This window comes from Wickerhamomyces ciferrii, contig 00080 (genome assembly GCF_000313485.1).
Source record: "Wickerhamomyces ciferrii WGS project CAIF00000000 data, strain NRRL Y-1031 F-60-10, contig 00080, whole genome shotgun sequence".
Lineage (NCBI taxonomy): Eukaryota > Fungi > Ascomycota > Saccharomycetes > Phaffomycetales > Wickerhamomycetaceae > Hansenula > Hansenula ciferrii.
This window is the reverse complement of record NW_011887660.1, coordinates 101920-120623: the sequence shown is the minus strand read 5'-3', so window position 1 is coordinate 120623 and position 18704 is coordinate 101920. Positions and strand designations below refer to the sequence as shown.

The window sequence follows — 18704 nt, the reverse complement described above, 5'->3', positions numbered from 1 at the left end:
GAAAGTTGAGTTTGATAACCCTCGTTATTATGATGATTCAATTTTCACAGTATACGATATGAGAGCTGGAAAATATGAGATTAATGTGAGAAATAATGAAAATACATTGGAAGAGGATCCAGAATTACCAAAATATTCAAGATATTGAAGAAAAGATCTCGTAAAAATTTATCTATGTGTCAAGTGCCCTTACCGCATGTATATACTGTCACAATTATACGTGTCACATACATTGTGATAATTATATTCAAATCTATTAAAATTTGTTTTCTTTTCAGCGGCTAATTGAAAATATTGACAATTGAGACAGAGCGCTATGGATCAAGCAGCTGAAGATCCAATTAGAAATGATCCACAACGTCCAACAACAACTAATTATTCAATCAGCCTCCAAGATTTATCGTGGTTGTTCTATTATGTTAGTTTAATCATCTCTTTCTTTGGTGTTTTTGGGTTTTCAATCAGCTATTTTATCATATACGAGAAGGTGAGCGCCAGTGATGATTTTTATCTTTATGGAAATGGGGATGTATTTAGTTTTGATAAAAGATTAAAATATCTTCGTTATGGTCACTTTTATTGCACTAGCATTGTGTTTGCATTTATTATACCAGGGCTTTATACTGGTAATTTCCATTACACCACTAATAAGGCTACTTTACAAATTATTGTTATGGGGTCAGGATTGCTTCTGTTTCTTCTGGTAGAGTTTGTTCAGTATTATATCAGCAGCAAATTATAAAATTAATTCGAAAGCTGGGAGCTAAGAATTGAATTGGGATAGAATATATACCTAATTAGCCACTGCTGTTAACTTATCATCAATTGCATTTCAATTTCACCGTTATTGCTAAGTTTTAGACAGCTATAAAGCCTCTCGGGCGTGAATACAACTGGTATAGTTATTGACTTAAATATGATTTACTACTTCAAAAAAAAACACAAAATTTATAAACTTATATTAATTGTCATGATCATGATATAAGCAGTAATTATATTACAGATCTCCATCATTTGATATAATGTGAAACCAACTAAGATCATGTACTCAGAGCCGAAAGATTAATACACGAGGGGTTTTCGTATAGTAAAGGAGATCGACTTGTTTGATATAAATCTCTCAATTGATTGAACCAGATATGATTGTATATTTTAATTAATCTTCTCACTTCGATTAAAGAATATAAGAAACATTGGGTCTTCATTCTCAAAATACTACACACTTTATTTATTTAATCAAAACCCATAATAAGGATCCATAGCTACTAATATGTTTTCAAAACTTAAACGCCAATTTTTCCATAAACTAATTGCGGATAGTGATTCCGACAAAGGATTAATAAACATTTTATTCTTGTCAGATAAAGAGCTAATTGGAACGTTATGTTTAGAGCCTGGATATAAAGAGGGTGATATAGAAAGTGATGTATACATGAATGTTGTATCTGATCGGTTCCTTGCTGCTCTTTTTGATCCAAGAACTTCTTTTGAATTCAAATCAAATGAAATTTTCCATATTGTTGAGCCTCAATACGTTGAGTATAAAAGATTTTCAGTTAAATTAAGATTGAGAAATCATTCTACAAGTACATTTAGTGAGAAAGATCTCAATTATATCAGAGTGTTCTTAGATGAAAATAAAAATTTGGAGCATTGTTTCACAGTATTAATGAGACCTGATTTGAACATTTCACAAATTTTAACTTATTTAAATGAAATTAAATCTTTGAGATCAGATGATGAAATCATTGACTATACCTCTAAAATTAACAGTGAAAGGCTACCAAAGTTTTTTATTCTCACTGGAAATTCTGAAATGTTAAGGATTTTCTGTAAATTAATGAATTTCTATTCAAATTCAATAGAAGCAAGGACAAATTATACTGCACCACTGGAGCTAATTGGCAAAGTTGTCCAGAGGGAGAAGTCAAGATATATTGACATTAAAGGAGCAATACCACATCGGAATTGTGTTTATTTCTTCAGAAGCATGGGCTCCAACCGCGTTATTAATGATGAAAATCTCAAGAGATACCGACACATCTACGAGGAGGTTGACTTTGATAAACCTGTCGGTGCTTCTGACCATATGTATTTAACAGTATATGATATGAAATCTGGAACTAGTCAGATTAATGGGAGTAATAATGATCAATCATTAGAAGAGGATCCAGAGTTACCAAAATATTCAAGATATTGAAGAAAAGATCTCGTATCTATGTGTCAAGTGCCCATACCATAATATGTGCTGTCACAATTATACGTGTCACTTATATTAGTGATGATTTCAATCTTTATATAAAATATTCAAATCCATTAAAATTTGTAGTTGTTCTCTTTTCAGCGGCTAATTACAAAAACTTCATCAATCAGAGTTTTCAGCACAAGCGCCATGAACCAATCATCAGATAAACAAACTACAAATGATCCACAACGTCCTGCACCACCACCAACTTCAAATATCAACCAGCTCAACCAGGAAGTTAATTCATCATATGTTCTCAGAAATTTATTTTGGTTTACATATTATAGTATTTATATCAGTTCATTTTACGGTATTTATTGGTGTTACACTAACTATTGGGAGTCATACAATGAAGTGATAACTAGCGAAGCTTATTGTTTATTTGGTAATGGAGATCCTGCTTCGTTTTATAAAAATTTATACCTCTTTCGTTATGGTCAATTTTATTGCATTGCAGTTTTCTTTACAACTTTATTATCAGGTTTTCGTTCAAATAGTTTTTATTTTACTCCTGATAAGGTTCCATTACAGCTTCTTGTTGCGACTATAGGAGGTATGTCAGTTATTCTCTTGTTAGAACATGAAAGAAAAAAAGATTGAAATAACTCATAGCCGCTACTGATCATATATAACTTAATTATCATTTACTTATATATCAATAAATCGAATATACGTATGCTAATTTTCAGCTTCAAATTTTGATATAAGCTTTTTTGAATTAAAGTGTAGACAATATTGATAACTTACTTAGGTTTAGCTATAACAACAGGTATAGCTTATTGATGATTGAAAACTACTTTAATGCAATTAAGAAAATTTAAAATAATGCAATTTATTATAAGCTAATTCCTATACAAATGATCATACTCTTTCCCAAATATAAACATAACCATTCTTTTCAATTTCATCCCAACTATTTTGATCACCTGTAACATCAACAACTTTTTCATCATTAAACAAGATCCATTTTTCCTGTTTCTTGATGAAAGCAACATAATGACCTGAAGTTACTTGTGAACCTTTATGACAAATAACAGCTTTTAATTTATATTCAGATGATTCAATTGCTTTAGATTCAAATTTTGTAATTTTTTCATCTGGAGTTTCCTTTATAGTTGTAGCAGTAGTTTCAATGATTCCATTATCATCAGGATTACTGAATAACCATTCAATAGATGAATTAACATCATTATTGTTTAATATCAAGGCCTTTTTGGATAATTGAGAAGTAAATCCCATATCTTGTAATGCTAAAATTTGAGACTCATCAACTTTTGGTTCATTTGATGATGATACAGGTTTGAATTCAATTGGATCATCAATTGTTGGATCTTCAAGATGTTGAAATAACCAATTCATAGCAGTTTCTGTATCAATATTACCAGTTATGTATAATGCTTTTGTTGCTCTTGATTCTGGGAATCCCATTTGTAATAAGTTATTCAATGATTCAGTGTTTGGTTCGAATTTATTGGTTGTTTCTTGATCATCCTCATGAATTTCCACTTCATCTTGTTCAATTATTGATGATGGTTGATAATCTTGAATATTGAATGAATCTGGTAATGATAATGGAACATCTGTTTTAATTGGGATCCAATTTTCTAATTGAATTCTTTGAATACTAGTGACAAGATATTTTGGATAAGTTTTAAAAAATACTTGTTTTTCAATAATTTCATTTTCATTTTTGGAATTTTTCCATTCAATTTCTTCAGGTGTTAAATATTGAATTAATGAATCTATGAAATCTTGACGTTTATAATGTTTTTTACCATCTTCAATATAATCTAATTCTGTAATTGTTTGTAATGTTAAATTTTCATTAATTTGGGTTTTCAATTTAATTTTATTATTTGGGAATTTTAATTTTTCCACTGAAACAAATTTAAAAATATCATTTAATTCAGGTTCAATTGAATCAATTTTATCAATTAAATAATTCCAAAATTCATAAGCATCTTGTTGTCTCATTGAACTAAATTCTTCATGATTTTGACCAATCAAATTTTTAAAAGAAGTTGGTTGAATACCAATTTGATAACCATCAGAACTTGGTTTTGAAAAATCACCAGATTGCAAACCTTTAGATAATTTGGTTAATTGAAATGATAAATCATCTTTTTCATTAAATGATTCTAATGATTTAGATGCAAATTTTTGTTGATATTCTGGAAGGGAAAATAATGATTGAACAACAGATGATAAATAACATGAATTACCTAAATTTTTCAAACCTGTTAATTCTGGACCATAAACACTTGGTAATTTTTCACCTTTATCATTTTCCATATTAAATTCCCATTTCAGGTTTTGTTCTAATTGTAATTCAACAAGTGATTTTTCAGTCTTGACAAAATTATTTAAATCAATACCAAAAGTTTTCAAATTTTCACTTAATCCAGGGAATTGAATTTCATCATTACATGCATAACAATAAACATCAGTGATATCTTTTGATAATGAACCTAATTTAACAGCAATTGGATGATTTGCAGTTTCATAATGTTGTAAAGCATGAGTATTACCAGCAACACCACCAAATTGAGCACGTCCACAACCTAATTTCCCACATGTTAAACATATCCATAAGTTTTCTTTTAATTCACATTCACCACATTGTGTTAAGTCTAATGTTGAAATTGGGGATTGTTTAAATTCAATTGTATGTTCACATGGTAAAATTTCTTGTTGCCATGTTTTCAATTCTTCCTTTTTGTTTATAGAATCGGAGTTTATAATTTTATCAATAGTGGCTAAAGTATCTGAATTCAAATCAACAATAACATCTTTTGTTGTACCATTGAACGTGAACAATTCAGTATTGATATCATATAAATCTTGTTCTCTTTCTTGTTTGATTTCTAATTTGATGATTTTATTTGGTGTTTCCTCTCTTTCTTTCAATGTTTTACTTAATTTTAAATAAATTGTGTCATTTGAATCATGTTGATAATGTAATTGAAGATGCTCATCACAATAAGCTCTGTTTGAACGTGTACTAATATTGATTCCCTCTGGGTCGAACGGTGTCTTGAAACAAAAGAAGCACTGGTCTTTGGCAATTGGCTGTCCTGAATATGAAATCAAACTCATCTTTTTTGGTGGTTTTTGGTGGTTTTTGTTTTGTTGATTGTTTGTTTCTTGCCACTTTAATTTGATTTTTTTTAGCGATCTCGAGAAACTTCAATGAAAAAAGTGCTTAACTATGGGAAATACAAGAACAGGAACAAAAAGACACACAAAACAAAGAGATTCAAAGGATTTAATGGTCAATTGAATAGTCTCTTATCATCACCAAAAGATTATATAACCAATTACTAGGCTGTCCCTCAATTTACCCTGTATTTTGTCAATCAATTAGATCTTCGCTGACATAATCGCAGATATACAATTCCAATCAAACAAGGGTAGAAATCCTTCTTTTTTTAAAACATTTTTCTCAATTCAACAGAATTCAAGGACAATAAGGGGATATGTGGTTTACTAAAGGTCATTTCGATGTTAAGCACAAATTAGCAATCATTTCTGGTGGTTCTCAAGGTGTTGGTGCTGAATTTGCAAAACAATTAGTTGAAAAAGGTTCAGATGTTATTATAGTTTCAAGAACTGAATCAAAATTAAAAAAAGTTGTTGAACAAATTTCAAAATTTAGATTAGAGAAATTTCAAATTGTTTCTTATATAGTTGCTGATATTTCCAATTATGAAGAAGCTGAAAAAGTTTTTGCAAAATTAGATCAATCACCTGATATTGTTGTTTGTTGTGCTGGTTCATCTGTACCAAAATTATTCTTAGATTTATCTCCAAATGAATTAAATAATGGTATTACAACAAATTATAATACTGCAGTTAATTTTGCTCATGCTGCAATGAAAAAAATGTCACTAGAAAAATCAACAGATCCAAGACATTTAATATTTTTCAGTTCAGTTGTGGCATTTTTCCCATTTATTGGTTATGGTCAATATGCACCTTTAAAAGCTGCAGTTCGTGCCCTAGCTGATGTCCTGAGACAAGAAGCTATACCTTATAACATTAGGGTATCAAGTGTTTTCCCTGGTAATTTTGATTCTGAAGGATTTTTGGAAGAAAATAAAACAAAACCTGAAATTACTAAAAAAATTGAAGGTCCTTCTTATCCAATTAGTGTGGAAACTTGTGCAAAAATTATTATTGATTCTTTAGATCGTGGTTATGAAACTATAACTACAGATTTTATTGGTTGGGTTTTAACTTCAATTTCTTTAGGTTTAAGTCCAAGATCTTGGGGGGTTTTACAAGCTATAATTGGATTTGTCATTGCATTGATTGCTCCTATAATATCATGGTCTTTTAATCGTGATATTAGAAATCATTTTAAAAATGAACAAAATACAATTAGAAACTGAGATCATTTGTTACTCTGTATATTACAATATATTTATGCTGCCTTTTTGTATATGTGTACTTCTAAAACCATCTATTTTGAATCAATCCCTTTTTCCACTCTTGAAACTAAATCAGAACCAATCTTATCAACATTAATTGAATAAATTGATCTAACACTTGATAATATTTGTTCATTCCATAAATCTGCAATGGTTTGCTTTATACTTGGTCTATATTGATATTCAACACTTCTTGGAATAGGTAATGGTTCTTTCCCGTGATTCTGTATAATAGCTTCAGTATCTCTTAATGCCTTAGAGACATATTGCTGTGATTTTTTAAATTCTTGTGATGTATAATAAGCAATTGATGTTGTTAATAAAACACCTTTTGATATTGTTAGTAAATAACTCTTATAAATCACCTTTTGGAGTGCAAAAAACTTGGAATAAACTGGACATACCTGCTAAGAACCCGTGTATTCTGTTACCCATGTTGTCTCTATGTGATTATACCAAATATTAACTAGTTATCAACCTATCTCAATACAATCTTCTCATAAATTCATAGTTGAAATATTCAACTTTTTAATTTCTTTTAATTCGACCAAAATCAAATTCGCGGAAACTGAAAATTGGTGTTTGGGTTTTTTTCTTCGATGGATTTTTTCAACTATTGGAAAATTTAAAATTAATATCATGAAAGTATTGAATAGGTTATAAACCACAGGTTGATTGATTACGTTGGTTATATTGGATCCATTCATAGTCATTAGCTCACATACCCAAGATGCCTGCTCCAAGAAAATTCTCTAGAACTCCAGAACATAGAAGAGCCATGTTGAGAAACTTGGTAACTTCATTAATTGAACATGAATCAATAATAACAACTCATGCTAAGGCAAAAGAAACTCAAAAATTAGCTGATAAATTAATATCGTTAACAAAGAGAAAAGATGTTAAACAATCAAAACAATTAGCTTGTGCAGATTTATTTAAATTAGATCGTACTATTCCAAAATTATTTAAAGTATTAAATCAACGTTATACAAATAGAATTGGTGGATTTACAAGAGTCTTGAAATTAGAACCAAGATTAGGTGATCATGCTGAACAATCAATTGTTGAATTAGTTGATGGTCCAAAAGAAATGAGATTTTGGTTATTAGCAAGAATTGTTGCAAGATTACAAAAACAAAATTTACCAATTGATGAATTAACAAAACATAATGTTTCAAAATTAATTGCTCAAAGACCTGGTGGTCAAAAAGAATTTGATGATTTGGTTGAAAGATGTAAAGAAGAATTTTATAAAAATCCAGAAAGTTATGAAAATTTACCACCTCCTGCTGAAAAAATGAGAAAACCTTATACTAGTTATACTTTGAAAAAAGGTATTGAATTTTTACAACGTCCTTTAAAATCATTAAAATCTGAAAAATCTGAATAAAGAAGTCATATATATAGAGATTTGAATTAATGTACATAGATTATGAAATACAATTGTAACAAAAAAATATTACTTCTTGATATTAATTTACACAGTTCCTAAGCAAACACACTTATTGAACATTATCTTGTTTTTGTAAAGCAGTTGCCAAGATTTGATTAGCTTTAAATGATAAACCTTTAGTCTTTTCAATAACTTGTTGATAAACACTTGTATTTGGATGATTTAATAAAACAGTACCTTCACTTTCATCAATCTTAGCATCCATTTTAGTTTCTTTAATTAAACTTGCAATCCATTTTTCACCTTCTTCATTTGTTAAATTTAATGATTTTGATAATTCTTGTAAATTTATTCTTTGATGTACTCTACAATAAACTTCTGAAATTAAATGACGAGCATTTTCCAAAAATGAATCAGCAATATTTGCTAAAAAGAAATCTGATCTTAAAATAATTGAAGCTTCTAATAATTTTGAATTTGCTTCTTGGAAATCATAATCAATATATAAAGCTTTAATAAAATCAGTTAATGGATCATTATATTCATATTGTTCTTGATTAACAACTCTAATCAAATCTTTTAATCTTTTTTGAAAAGTTGGATTTGATAAATTATTTAAACTTTTTGTTGAATTTGAAGAATTTGATGAATTTTCTGATGCAACTACTGCAGCAACTAAATAACGTAAAATCCATGGTGATGCAGCTTGAATTGTTGATAAATATGATGAACTGAAAAATAAATCTAATAATTGATCTAAACCATTTTCAATATTGAAAAATGGAAATAATGACCAATGAATAATCCAAGTTCTATGATGTAATTGAGTTAAAGGATTTGCAAATGATCTTGAATCAATAACTTCTCTTAATTTACTTAATTCTTTTAATGAAGAATCCCATTCTAATCTAATGATTTCTGAAGCTAATTTCCCCCATGTTGCACTTATAATTAAATCTGTATCAGTTGATAAAACTCTAAAATTACTTAATAAATCAGAAGCCATAACGTAATCACCACGATTATATTGAAATTGACCAAATTCATATAATGAATTAATCTTAGCTTCAGTAATACCATGATTTTTCTCTAAATATTCTCTATTAAATTGTTTATCTTGTTTTAAATGATCTTGAACTTCTTGTAAATTTAAAATATCTAAAGTTTCTTTAGTATCATTATTTAATTTATTAAAAATTTCATCAACTTTAGCTTCTTTAGTAATAATATCGTTTGGAATTGGTTTCCCTGGGTTTAAAATTTCCCATTGATCTTTAACGAATTGAGTCATATTAGTTTCTTTAAATAAATCAAAAGTTAATTGAGTTATAACTTCATCATCATATAAATCATCAGCTCTTAATGATTCCAAGACTGGATAGATCAAATGTCTGTCTAAAAATGGAATGACTTTTTGAGTCAAGTCATATTTACGAGCAGTTTCTAGCTCACTATTGGATAATTCACTCATATCTAATTATCCTTGATGTGTTTCCTTAATAACTTGTGTCTTCTTTCTCTTATATTAATTTTAAAATCGACGTTAAATTTTTTCAACATTTTTGAATTTTCCAACATCCGAACACCAGAAAATAATTTCGCGCTTTTTTTTATTTTTGTTAATTTTTACGCGTTTTTGTTTATTTTAACTATGTGAATTTATACAAAACAGGTCAAAACAGGTCAAGATGGGTGTGTTTGAAGATGCTATTGAAGTGCTGAAGAATGCATTGGTCAAAGAGAACAAACCAGTATGTCTTTGCAGCTTTTTGCGTTGAAATTGGACCAAAACTGACTAATTTCTGATTTCTAGTACACTTATAAATTATTAAGTAGACATTTGAATATTCATGTTAATGATTCCAAAAAATTATTATATTCATTCCATCAGAAATATCAAGATCTTGTTGATGCTCATTATTTGATCAGTGGGAGATTGAACAATTCTACTGATTTAACCATCAAAATTACTAAAGATATTAATGAAAAGGATAAATTTGATCAAATTCAATCTATACAAATATATTCATTAAGTCCAAAAAATATTGAAATTAATGAAATATTATCTACTGCTAATGCACAAATTAGAGAAATACCCGTTGATGCTGAAAAATTAGCTAAATGGGGTGTGATTAAAGGTCCTGAGTTGGTGAAAATTGATCAATTATCAACAAGTTCAAATACAAATACATCAAGTAGATCAAATACAAATACATCATCAAGATTACCAATTGGTGGTGATAATAAAGAACAAGATCAACCTACTAAAAAGAAGAATGATTTCCCAGATATGGGTCTTAGATCTGCACAAATCTTGAATAGAAATAAAAAGAAAGATGATGATAAACCAAGAGCAAGAACTGCAACACAACCAACATTTGGTTCTTCTATGAAGAAATCAAATACTAAACAAACTTCATTACAACAACAACCTTTAAGATCACGTACAGATCCAACACCAAAATCAAGTGGATCTGGTTCAAAACCAATTGAAATTGATGATGAAGAAACTATTCAAAAGAAGAAAATCACTCAACAAGAAAAGGATAAAAAACAGAAAGAACTTGAAAGTATGTTTGATGATGATGATGATGATGATGACTTTGAAGCTTCACAAAGTAGTAAGAAAGATGATGCTAAACCTGAAAAGGAGGAAACTTCAATAGAGGAGATCAAAGATGATAAAGATGATATACAAGAAGTTAAAAATTCCAAAAATGATGATCTTGAAGGAATATTTGATAGTAGTTTTACTCAATCACAAAGTCAACAAGAACCACAACAAAAGGAACAAACCAAAGATGATACACAAAAAATTGAAGATGAACCTGAACCTATATTAGAAACCACAAAAGATCAACCTATACAAGAAGAACCAGAAACAACAAGTTATTATGATGAAGATGGTTATTTAGTCACTGAAGTTAAAGAAAAACCAAAACCAAAAACTCAATCTAAACCAAAACCAAAAGCAAGAACTGCAACTCCTCCGGCTTCTAATAATCAACCAGCTTCAAAGAAGGCTAAAATTGGTAAGACTGGTGGGAAACAACAAACTTCTTTGATGAGTTTCTTTGGTAAGAAATGAGTATAATTAAAATACTAATTTTTATGATTGTATGTATATTAATCTACCCTGTAGTTTTGTTATTTTTACGTTTTGATTTGTTTTTTGAAGGTTTAGTCACTTTTAAATCTGTCTTTTTCTCTTTCCTATCACTTTTCACTTCTTTCTTATCTTCATTTTGTAAAGACTTGGTATCTTTGGTATTTTGTCTTGTAGTATTTTGTAATAATCTATTCAAAAACGCGGTATTTGGTCTAACTGAACGCTTTTTAACAGGAGTTTCTTCCTCAAGTTCCCTAATCATCTTCTGGATCAGTCTATCATCATTCTTCCCATTGGAAACAAACTTATCCATCACAAATAACTTTGTTCCTTGTAAAAGTAATATAAAATCAAGTTTTAATAAATCTCAATTTTTGGTTATTTTCTTCGCGATTTTGGTTGACAGTTGGCATAAAAACATCAACGACGATTTGAACGAGAATTGAATCAACCCCAGTTTAATCAACTCAATTGAAATCAATTGAAATACACCTCTGAAGTTAGCCAATTGGTGTTTTTATGGGCAAAGATGAGGTTGTTTCAGTTTTTTTTGCTGCTGACGATTTACTTACACGGTGCTTTCGCTGTCAAAGAATATCTATTCAAGAAATGTGCACAATCTGGGTTCTGTAATAGAAATAGACATTTTGCTTCACAAGTTGCTGAAAATGTTGATTATCAATCTAGGTATTCAATTGATGAATCCACATTGAATTATATTGAATCTGATGCTTCAATTGTTGGTGATATTTTCAAAACTGTTTCTGATTCTACAAAAATTAGATTCCCATTCATTATTAACATTTTAGAAAATAATAATATTAGATTAAGAATTGATGAAGATCGTTCTCAAATTAAATTGGAAAATAAATTATTGAAAAAGGAAAGATATAATGAAGCTTCAAAATATGCATTCAATGGTGAACCAAAATCATCAACAAATTATAAATTTAATCAAATTTCAAATGGGAAATTTTCAATAGTTTATGGTGATAAAAATCAATATGAAGCTATAATCTATACTACACCTTTTAAAATTGTTGTTAATTATAATGGTGAAGAACAATTAGTCCTTAATGACCGTTCATTTTTAAATATTGAACATTTCAGAACAGAAGATGAAAATGATGTCAATTTAACACCTGAAGAATCATCATTCAATTCCTTCCATGATGATTTCAAAGATTCTAAAGATGATTCATTAATTTTTGGTCCTGAATCCGTGGCATTGGATGTTAGTTTCAATGGGTTTAAACATGTTTATGGTATCCCAGAACATGCTGATACATTATCATTAAAAGATACTTCAGAATCTGAACCATATCGTTTATATAATGTTGATATCTTTGAATATGAAACTGATAGTAGATTACCAATGTATGGTGTTATTCCATTCATGGTTGCTCATAAAGTTGGATTATCTGCCGGTATCTTTTGGGTTAATGCTGCTGATACTTATGTTGATATTAAAAAAACTGAAAATCAAGTTGATAATGTCTTGAGTTCTAAAACAGATACTAAAACTCATTGGATTTCTGAAAATGGTATCTTGGATATTGTGATCTTGATTGGTGAAACTCCAACTGATGTTACTAAATCATATGCTTCATTGACTGGTAATGTTCAACTACCACAATTATTTTCATTAGGATATCATCAATGTAGATGGAATTATAATGATGAAGAAGATGTTTTACAAATCACTGAAAATTTTGATAAATATGATATTCCATATGATGTTATTTGGTTAGATGTTGAATATACTGATTCAAAAAAATATTTCACATGGAAAAAGGAATTATTCCCAGATCCAGAAAGAATGTTGAATAAATTAGATGAAACTGGTAGAACTCTTGTTGCAATTATTGATCCACATTTGAAAACAGATTATGAAGTTAGTGATGAAGTCATCAAGCAAGATATTGCCCTTAAAAATAATAAAGGTGAACCTTTTAAAGGTCATTGTTGGCCAGGTGAATCAGTTTGGTTTGATTCTTTTAATCCAAAATCTCAAAAATATTGGGATCATCTATTTAGAAATGGTACAGGATTAGCTGGTGATGCTACAAATTTCCATATTTGGAATGATATGAATGAACCTTCAGTCTTTTCAGGTCCTGAAACTTCATCACCAAAAGATTTAATAACTTATGGTGATTGGGAAATTAGATCAGATCATAATGTTTATGGTTTAACATTCCATGAAGCTACATATGAATCATTAACCAAAAGATTTGTTAATAAGAGACCTTTCATCTTAACAAGAGCTTATTATTCAGGTTCACAAAGAACTGCATCAATGTGGACTGGTGATAATATGTCAAAATGGGAATATTTAAAAATTTCATTACCAATGATTTTAACTTCAAATGTTGTAAATATGCCATTTGCAGGTGCTGATGTTGGTGGATTTTTTGGTAATCCTTCAAAAGAATTATTAACAAGATGGTATCAAGCAGGTATTTGGTATCCATTCTTTAGAGCTCATGCTCATATTGATTCAAGAAGACGTGAACCTTGGGTTCCTGGTGAACCTTATACTTCACATATTAGAGATGCTCTTAAAATTCGTTATGCATTATTACCATTAATTTATACTAAATTTTATGAATCTTCAATAACAGGTTCTCCAGTTGTTGATCCATTATTTTATATTACTCCTGAAAATATCAAATCATTTGAAATTGAAGATGAATTTTATTTTGGTGGGTTATTAGTTAAACCTGTTACTGATGAAGGTGCAGAATCTGTGGAAATTTATATTCCAGATGATGAAATTCATTATGATTATGAAACATATCAAACTTATCAAGGTGAAGGTGATCATCATATCGAGGCACCATTAGGTAAAATCCCAATTTTAATTAGAGGTGGTACTATAACACCAAGAAAAGATAGAGTTCGTAGATCTTCAAAATTGATGAAATATGATCCATATACACTTGTTGTTGCTTTAGATTCTAAAGGTGATGCTAAAGGTACATTATATATTGATGATGGTGAAACTTTTGATTATGAAAATGGTGATTACTTATATATAAATTTTGAAGTTTCAAATAATGAAATTAAATCTAATGTTAATAGTGGTTCATTAAATGCTTCAAATAAAGTTGAAAAAATCATTATTATTGGAAGTTCTACTGGTGGAATTGGTAATGAAGCCACTGTTTCTCAAGGATCTGAATGGACTACAAGTATCATTTCTGGTGAAAATCATGCTGTTATTAAATCACCAGGTGTTAAATTGAATGAAAATTGGTCCATTAAGTTTTAAATTCTATAAATTGAAGTTTTAAAAGAATATATTATGTGTGTTTGGAATTGTCTTTGTTAAATCCTACTGTGTAAGTTCTAATTCTGCTTCATCGTCATATTTGTCATTAACTTCTCCTTCAAGTTCTTCTAACTCTGTAATTGGCTCTTTCCCATCATAACCAATAACTAACCTAATCATAGTAGAATATCTAACCAAACTTGACCAAATTAAAGTCTTATCACAAGAAGGACATTTAGCCTTTTGTGGTATTAAATTCCCTTTTGGTAATTTGGTAATTTCTGAAATTTTAATCCTTTGTGATAATCTTTGTAAGGCTATTTCATCTGCAGTTTTTTCATCTATTTCTGTTTCTTGCTCTCTAAAATATGTGGTTAAACAAGAAAGGTGCGAGATATGATCACAAGAATCATGGTAACATATTCCAACTAATGGATAATCAGTATCGGTCTTAATATAATCTATGGTTTTATCACAAACAATACATGATTTTTCACCATATTGTAACATTTCTTTAAATTTTGTTAAAAGTTTTTGATCATTTTCTATCTGTGCCTGTTTAAAGTTCACCACACTCTCTATATTCAAGTCTTCATCTGTTTCTTGAATGTTATTGTAATCAATATGAATTAATTGGTTTGATAAGTTGATACCAAATTTGTTTGTACACCATATTTTATAAGTTTCTGAATTGAATATTTGAACTTTGAGGTTCATTCTATTGAAAAAGGGAGCATTTAATAACAATCTAACATTACCCAATTTGTGATGAACGGATCTACCAGCTGTTTTAGATGTTGTAATTCTTGCTGATTTATCAATATGTCTTGTTTGGTATGAATGTTGCCATGCATGTTCAAACTTGTTCAATTGTTAGTTCTATATTCACAAACTATTTTTGGTTGATTGTTTGTTTACTTACTTGTAAAGCAGCTATCTTATTAGGAAATCCATGAACAATCATAATCATCTCCCAAGGTCTGAAGCCTTTTCTTTTGGTTTTGTAAGCACCAGCTTTTAGTTCACCATTATGTTGCCGTAGTCTCTGAAGATTGGTTAGTAATATGAAATCTCTATTAGTTCATCAAAAGCTTCCAAAAACACATACTCTAACTGGATCTGGTGTGGATCCTATATAAAATGAATTCTGTTTGGGTATTGATCTTAGTAAATAACAACCATAAAACTTGGGTACTGAATGTGCTAGTTTCTTTCTTGGACCTTGTGAACCACTTGGTGGCATTATTATATATCAAATTTAACGATCTATAAGCTTCTGGATTGTTTGATGGTGGTATTTTCTTTTAAAATATTAGATATCAAGAAAAAGTAATATCAATGTTTTGATTTTGGGTATATGAATTTTAATTGACACGAGCTCATGGCAGATAGCACCAAAACCTGTCAAAGTTTGGCATAATGGCACTTGATGCCAATGATGGAAAGGTCATATTGTTATTATTGAGTTTATTCATTATCACATCTCATAATTATCTAGTTCTTTTCTCAAAAGTTGTTCAATTGGAATCAAAAGATCCATTTTGACACAAAATGTCAGTACCGGATTCATTTCCGATCTTTAAAGGAGTATTAAAATTCTGAAAAATCAAAACATCAACAAACTAAAACTTAACACCAAATACAATCAACCAATGAGCATCCAAAACCATTAGTTCTGGAACTCCCGGGGAAAGTGATCATTATTAAACCATCTTGATTCTTGATATCTATTGTCCTGAGAAATCCGCAGCTTCCTAGGCATTTATCCATATCTTGCGGATTGAGTTCCGTCATCTTTCGCTAGTTGCTCCGACTCTATAAGGACATTGACCCCATATAAAGAAGCATTAATATCACCAATTATTCAAAAAAGTAGTATGGATGGTATTTTAAATGATAAACTTTACTATACTTTGAAAGTGCTTTAAATCATAATGATGTTCAAATTTGCTGCTAGAACTACAGTAAGGATTGGTATCCGTTTTTCATCAACATATCCAAGTTCATCAAAAATTGTCAAATCTGCAGATGAAGCAATAAATGGTATTAAATCTGGTGATATGATCTTATCAGGTGGATTTGGTTTATCAGGTGTATCAGAAACTTTAATTGATGCTCTATCAAAAAGACCAGATATTAAAAATTTAACTGCAGTTTCAAATAATGCAGGTTTAGAAGGTAAAGGTTTATCAAAATTATTAGAATCTGGTCAAGTTACCAAGATGATTGCAAGTTATATTGGTATGAATAAAAAATTTGAACAACTTTATCTTAATGGATCTATTGATTTGGAATTAACTCCCCAGGGTACTATAATTGAAAAAGTTAGATCTGGTGCTGCTGGAATTCCTGCATTTTATACACCAACAGGTGTTGGAACATGGGTTCAAGAAGGCAAATTACCCGTGAGATATGATTCAAACGGTAAAGTTTTGAAAACTTCAAAACCAAAAGAATCAAGAAGGTTTAATGGTAGAGATTTTTTACTTGAAGAATCTATTTATGGTGATGTTGCATTTGTTAAAGCTTTTAAAGTTGATACTTTAGGGAATTGTTGGTTTAGAGGATCTTCAAGAAATTTTAATCAAGCATTTGGTAAAAATGCAAAATTAACAATTGTAGAAGCTGAAAATATTGTGGAACCAGGTGAAATTGAACCTGAAAATGTTCATTTACAATCAATTTTCGTTGATAAGATTGTTCAATCCATAAAACCAAAACAATTTGAAGTTATTAAATTTGCTGAAGATCAAAAATCTCCTGAAGAGCTATTAGAATCTGGTAATGAAAAGGAAATTAAAAGATATAAAATTGCTAAACGTGCTTCACAAGAATTTGAAGGTCATAATTCTGCTAATTTAGGTGTTGGTCTTCCTAATCTTTCAGCTGCTTTCTTACCTGAAGGTTCAAATGTTTTATTAGAGTCAGAAAATGGTATTTTGGGAATGGGTCAACATCCTAAAAAAGGTAAAGAAGATGCTGATTATGTGAATTCAGGTAAAGAAACTGTTACTTTAGTTAAAGGTGCTTCTTTATTTGGAAGTGAAGATAGTTTTGGTATGATTAGAGGTGGTAATATTGGATTAACAATGCTTGGTGCATTTCAAGTATCTGCAAATGGTGATTTAGCAAATTGGGGTATACCAGGTAAAATTAAAGGAATGGGAGGTGCAATGGATTTAGTTTCAAATCCAAAAGCTACAAAAGTTGTTGTTGTTACAGAACATACTAATAAAAAAGGAGTTTCAAAAATTGTGGAAAATTGTGAATTCCCATTGACTGGAGAAAAAGTTATAAATACTATAATTACAGAACTTGCGGTTTTCATAATAAAAGATGGGAAATTGGTTTTAACTGAAATTTCTACAGAATCATCATTAGAAGAAGTTCAAAAGAAAACAAATGCTAAATTTATAGTTTCAGATGATTTGAAAGAATTCTAATTAATTGTCTCTCTATATATTCAATATACAAAACTCTTATGAGAATCAATTATTTACCTGCTGAGTATATTTGTAATTATATTTTGGATTATTATCGGTATATTTTCCATACAAGGTAAAGCTGATAAAAAAATCTCATTAAAAATAATTAATTGTGCTTATTATATTTTGATATGTTGCCCGAACCAAGTGGTTCAAGACGTACTAAAGTCCACAATAAATGGTAATATAATATTTAAATAATGAATCTTTAACATCTTATATGGTGTTTGAAGATATAAGGATTCTACTGGGATATTTAAAATGGCTAAAATATGAGTTTGAAATTATCAAAATAATTAATTTTAAATAAAGTCGACTTTAACTTTTTTATATTCATTTTAAAAAACAATTTTTTGATATTTTTCAAAATTTCAAACCTTTCAGAATGCTTCAATATCTATATAAGTAGGTGAAAATAGCTATTAAAATTGATATTAAATGATAACTCACAAGGTTTTATACCAAATATCTTTTATTGAACCATCTTTATATTGATCACGCTTATGTAATATTAAATGTGCCATATAATCACATATAATCGGAGATACCAAATACCAAGTATAGTATGAGTTTCAAAACAGTTTGACACAAAGCTTCAAATCAATTGGATTCAGTGTGTAGTATAATCTGGATTACAATATACATCTCATATTCAATAGTTCAATTTGGTCTATTTCAGAAGCTTATCATACAACTTATCAATGTAATTTCTTATTGTGCTTTAAACCAAAATCCCTTACGTATGATTTAAAATTTTGGAGTTTTCAC

At 29.2% G+C, this 18704-nt stretch overlaps 11 protein-coding genes across 11 annotated transcripts; 6 read left to right on the top strand and 5 right to left on the bottom strand.

Annotated features, from left to right (window-relative positions):
- Positions 1 to 1270: 1270 nt before the first annotated feature.
- Positions 1271 to 2200, top strand: BN7_3059 (uncharacterized protein; the record flags this gene model as incomplete). Its single annotated transcript, XM_011276392.1, has 1 exon — positions 1271 to 2200. One exon carries the CDS (start codon positions 1271 to 1273, stop codon positions 2198 to 2200), a length of 930 nt encoding a protein of 309 aa, XP_011274694.1.
- Positions 2201 to 3106: 906 nt separating this feature from the next.
- Positions 3107 to 5341, bottom strand: UBP14 (ubiquitin-specific protease UBP14; the record flags this gene model as incomplete). The annotated part of the gene is made up of 1 exon (XM_011276391.1): positions 3107 to 5341. The coding sequence occupies one exon, from the start codon at positions 5339 to 5341 to the stop codon at positions 3107 to 3109; it is 2235 nt and encodes a 744-aa protein (XP_011274693.1).
- Positions 5342 to 5721: 380 nt separating this feature from the next.
- TSC10 (3-dehydrosphinganine reductase) lies at positions 5722 to 6636 on the top strand (the record flags this gene model as incomplete). Its single annotated transcript, XM_011276390.1, has 1 exon — positions 5722 to 6636. The coding sequence occupies one exon, from the start codon at positions 5722 to 5724 to the stop codon at positions 6634 to 6636; it is 915 nt and encodes a 304-aa protein (XP_011274692.1).
- Positions 6637 to 6707: 71 nt separating this feature from the next.
- Positions 6708 to 7110, bottom strand: BN7_3056 (MICOS complex subunit Mic12 family protein; the record flags this gene model as incomplete). The annotated part of the gene is made up of 2 exons (XM_011276389.1): positions 6708 to 7003; positions 7080 to 7110. The coding sequence occupies 2 exons, from the start codon at positions 7108 to 7110 to the stop codon at positions 6708 to 6710; spliced, it is 327 nt and encodes a 108-aa protein (XP_011274691.1).
- Positions 7111 to 7405: 295 nt separating this feature from the next.
- Positions 7406 to 8065, top strand: MRPL8 (mitochondrial 54S ribosomal protein bL17m; the record flags this gene model as incomplete). The annotated part of the gene is made up of 1 exon (XM_011276388.1): positions 7406 to 8065. One exon carries the CDS (start codon positions 7406 to 7408, stop codon positions 8063 to 8065), a length of 660 nt encoding a protein of 219 aa, XP_011274690.1.
- Positions 8066 to 8177: 112 nt separating this feature from the next.
- Positions 8178 to 9539, bottom strand: BN7_3054 (eukaryotic translation initiation factor 3 subunit E; the record flags this gene model as incomplete). Its single annotated transcript, XM_011276387.1, has 1 exon — positions 8178 to 9539. One exon carries the CDS (start codon positions 9537 to 9539, stop codon positions 8178 to 8180), a length of 1362 nt encoding a protein of 453 aa, XP_011274689.1.
- Positions 9540 to 9756: 217 nt separating this feature from the next.
- On the top strand, positions 9757 to 11156 carry BN7_3053 (DNA polymerase delta subunit POL32; the record flags this gene model as incomplete). Its single annotated transcript, XM_011276386.1, has 2 exons — positions 9757 to 9819; positions 9882 to 11156. 2 exons carry the CDS (start codon positions 9757 to 9759, stop codon positions 11154 to 11156), a joined length of 1338 nt encoding a protein of 445 aa, XP_011274688.1.
- A 43-nt stretch (positions 11157 to 11199) lies between these two features.
- BN7_3052 (uncharacterized protein) lies at positions 11200 to 11490 on the bottom strand (the record flags this gene model as incomplete). The annotated part of the gene is made up of 1 exon (XM_011276385.1): positions 11200 to 11490. The coding sequence occupies one exon, from the start codon at positions 11488 to 11490 to the stop codon at positions 11200 to 11202; it is 291 nt and encodes a 96-aa protein (XP_011274687.1).
- Positions 11491 to 11706: 216 nt separating this feature from the next.
- Positions 11707 to 14451, top strand: ROT2 (glucan 1,3-alpha-glucosidase ROT2; the record flags this gene model as incomplete). The annotated part of the gene is made up of 1 exon (XM_011276384.1): positions 11707 to 14451. One exon carries the CDS (start codon positions 11707 to 11709, stop codon positions 14449 to 14451), a length of 2745 nt encoding a protein of 914 aa, XP_011274686.1.
- A 63-nt stretch (positions 14452 to 14514) lies between these two features.
- On the bottom strand, positions 14515 to 15694 carry SLX1 (endonuclease; the record flags this gene model as incomplete). Its single annotated transcript, XM_011276383.1, has 3 exons — positions 14515 to 15260; positions 15370 to 15496; positions 15560 to 15694. 3 exons carry the CDS (start codon positions 15692 to 15694, stop codon positions 14515 to 14517), a joined length of 1008 nt encoding a protein of 335 aa, XP_011274685.1.
- Positions 15695 to 16385: 691 nt separating this feature from the next.
- Positions 16386 to 17894, top strand: BN7_3049 (3-oxoacid CoA-transferase; the record flags this gene model as incomplete). The annotated part of the gene is made up of 1 exon (XM_011276382.1): positions 16386 to 17894. One exon carries the CDS (start codon positions 16386 to 16388, stop codon positions 17892 to 17894), a length of 1509 nt encoding a protein of 502 aa, XP_011274684.1.
- Positions 17895 to 18704: the final 810 nt, after the last annotated feature.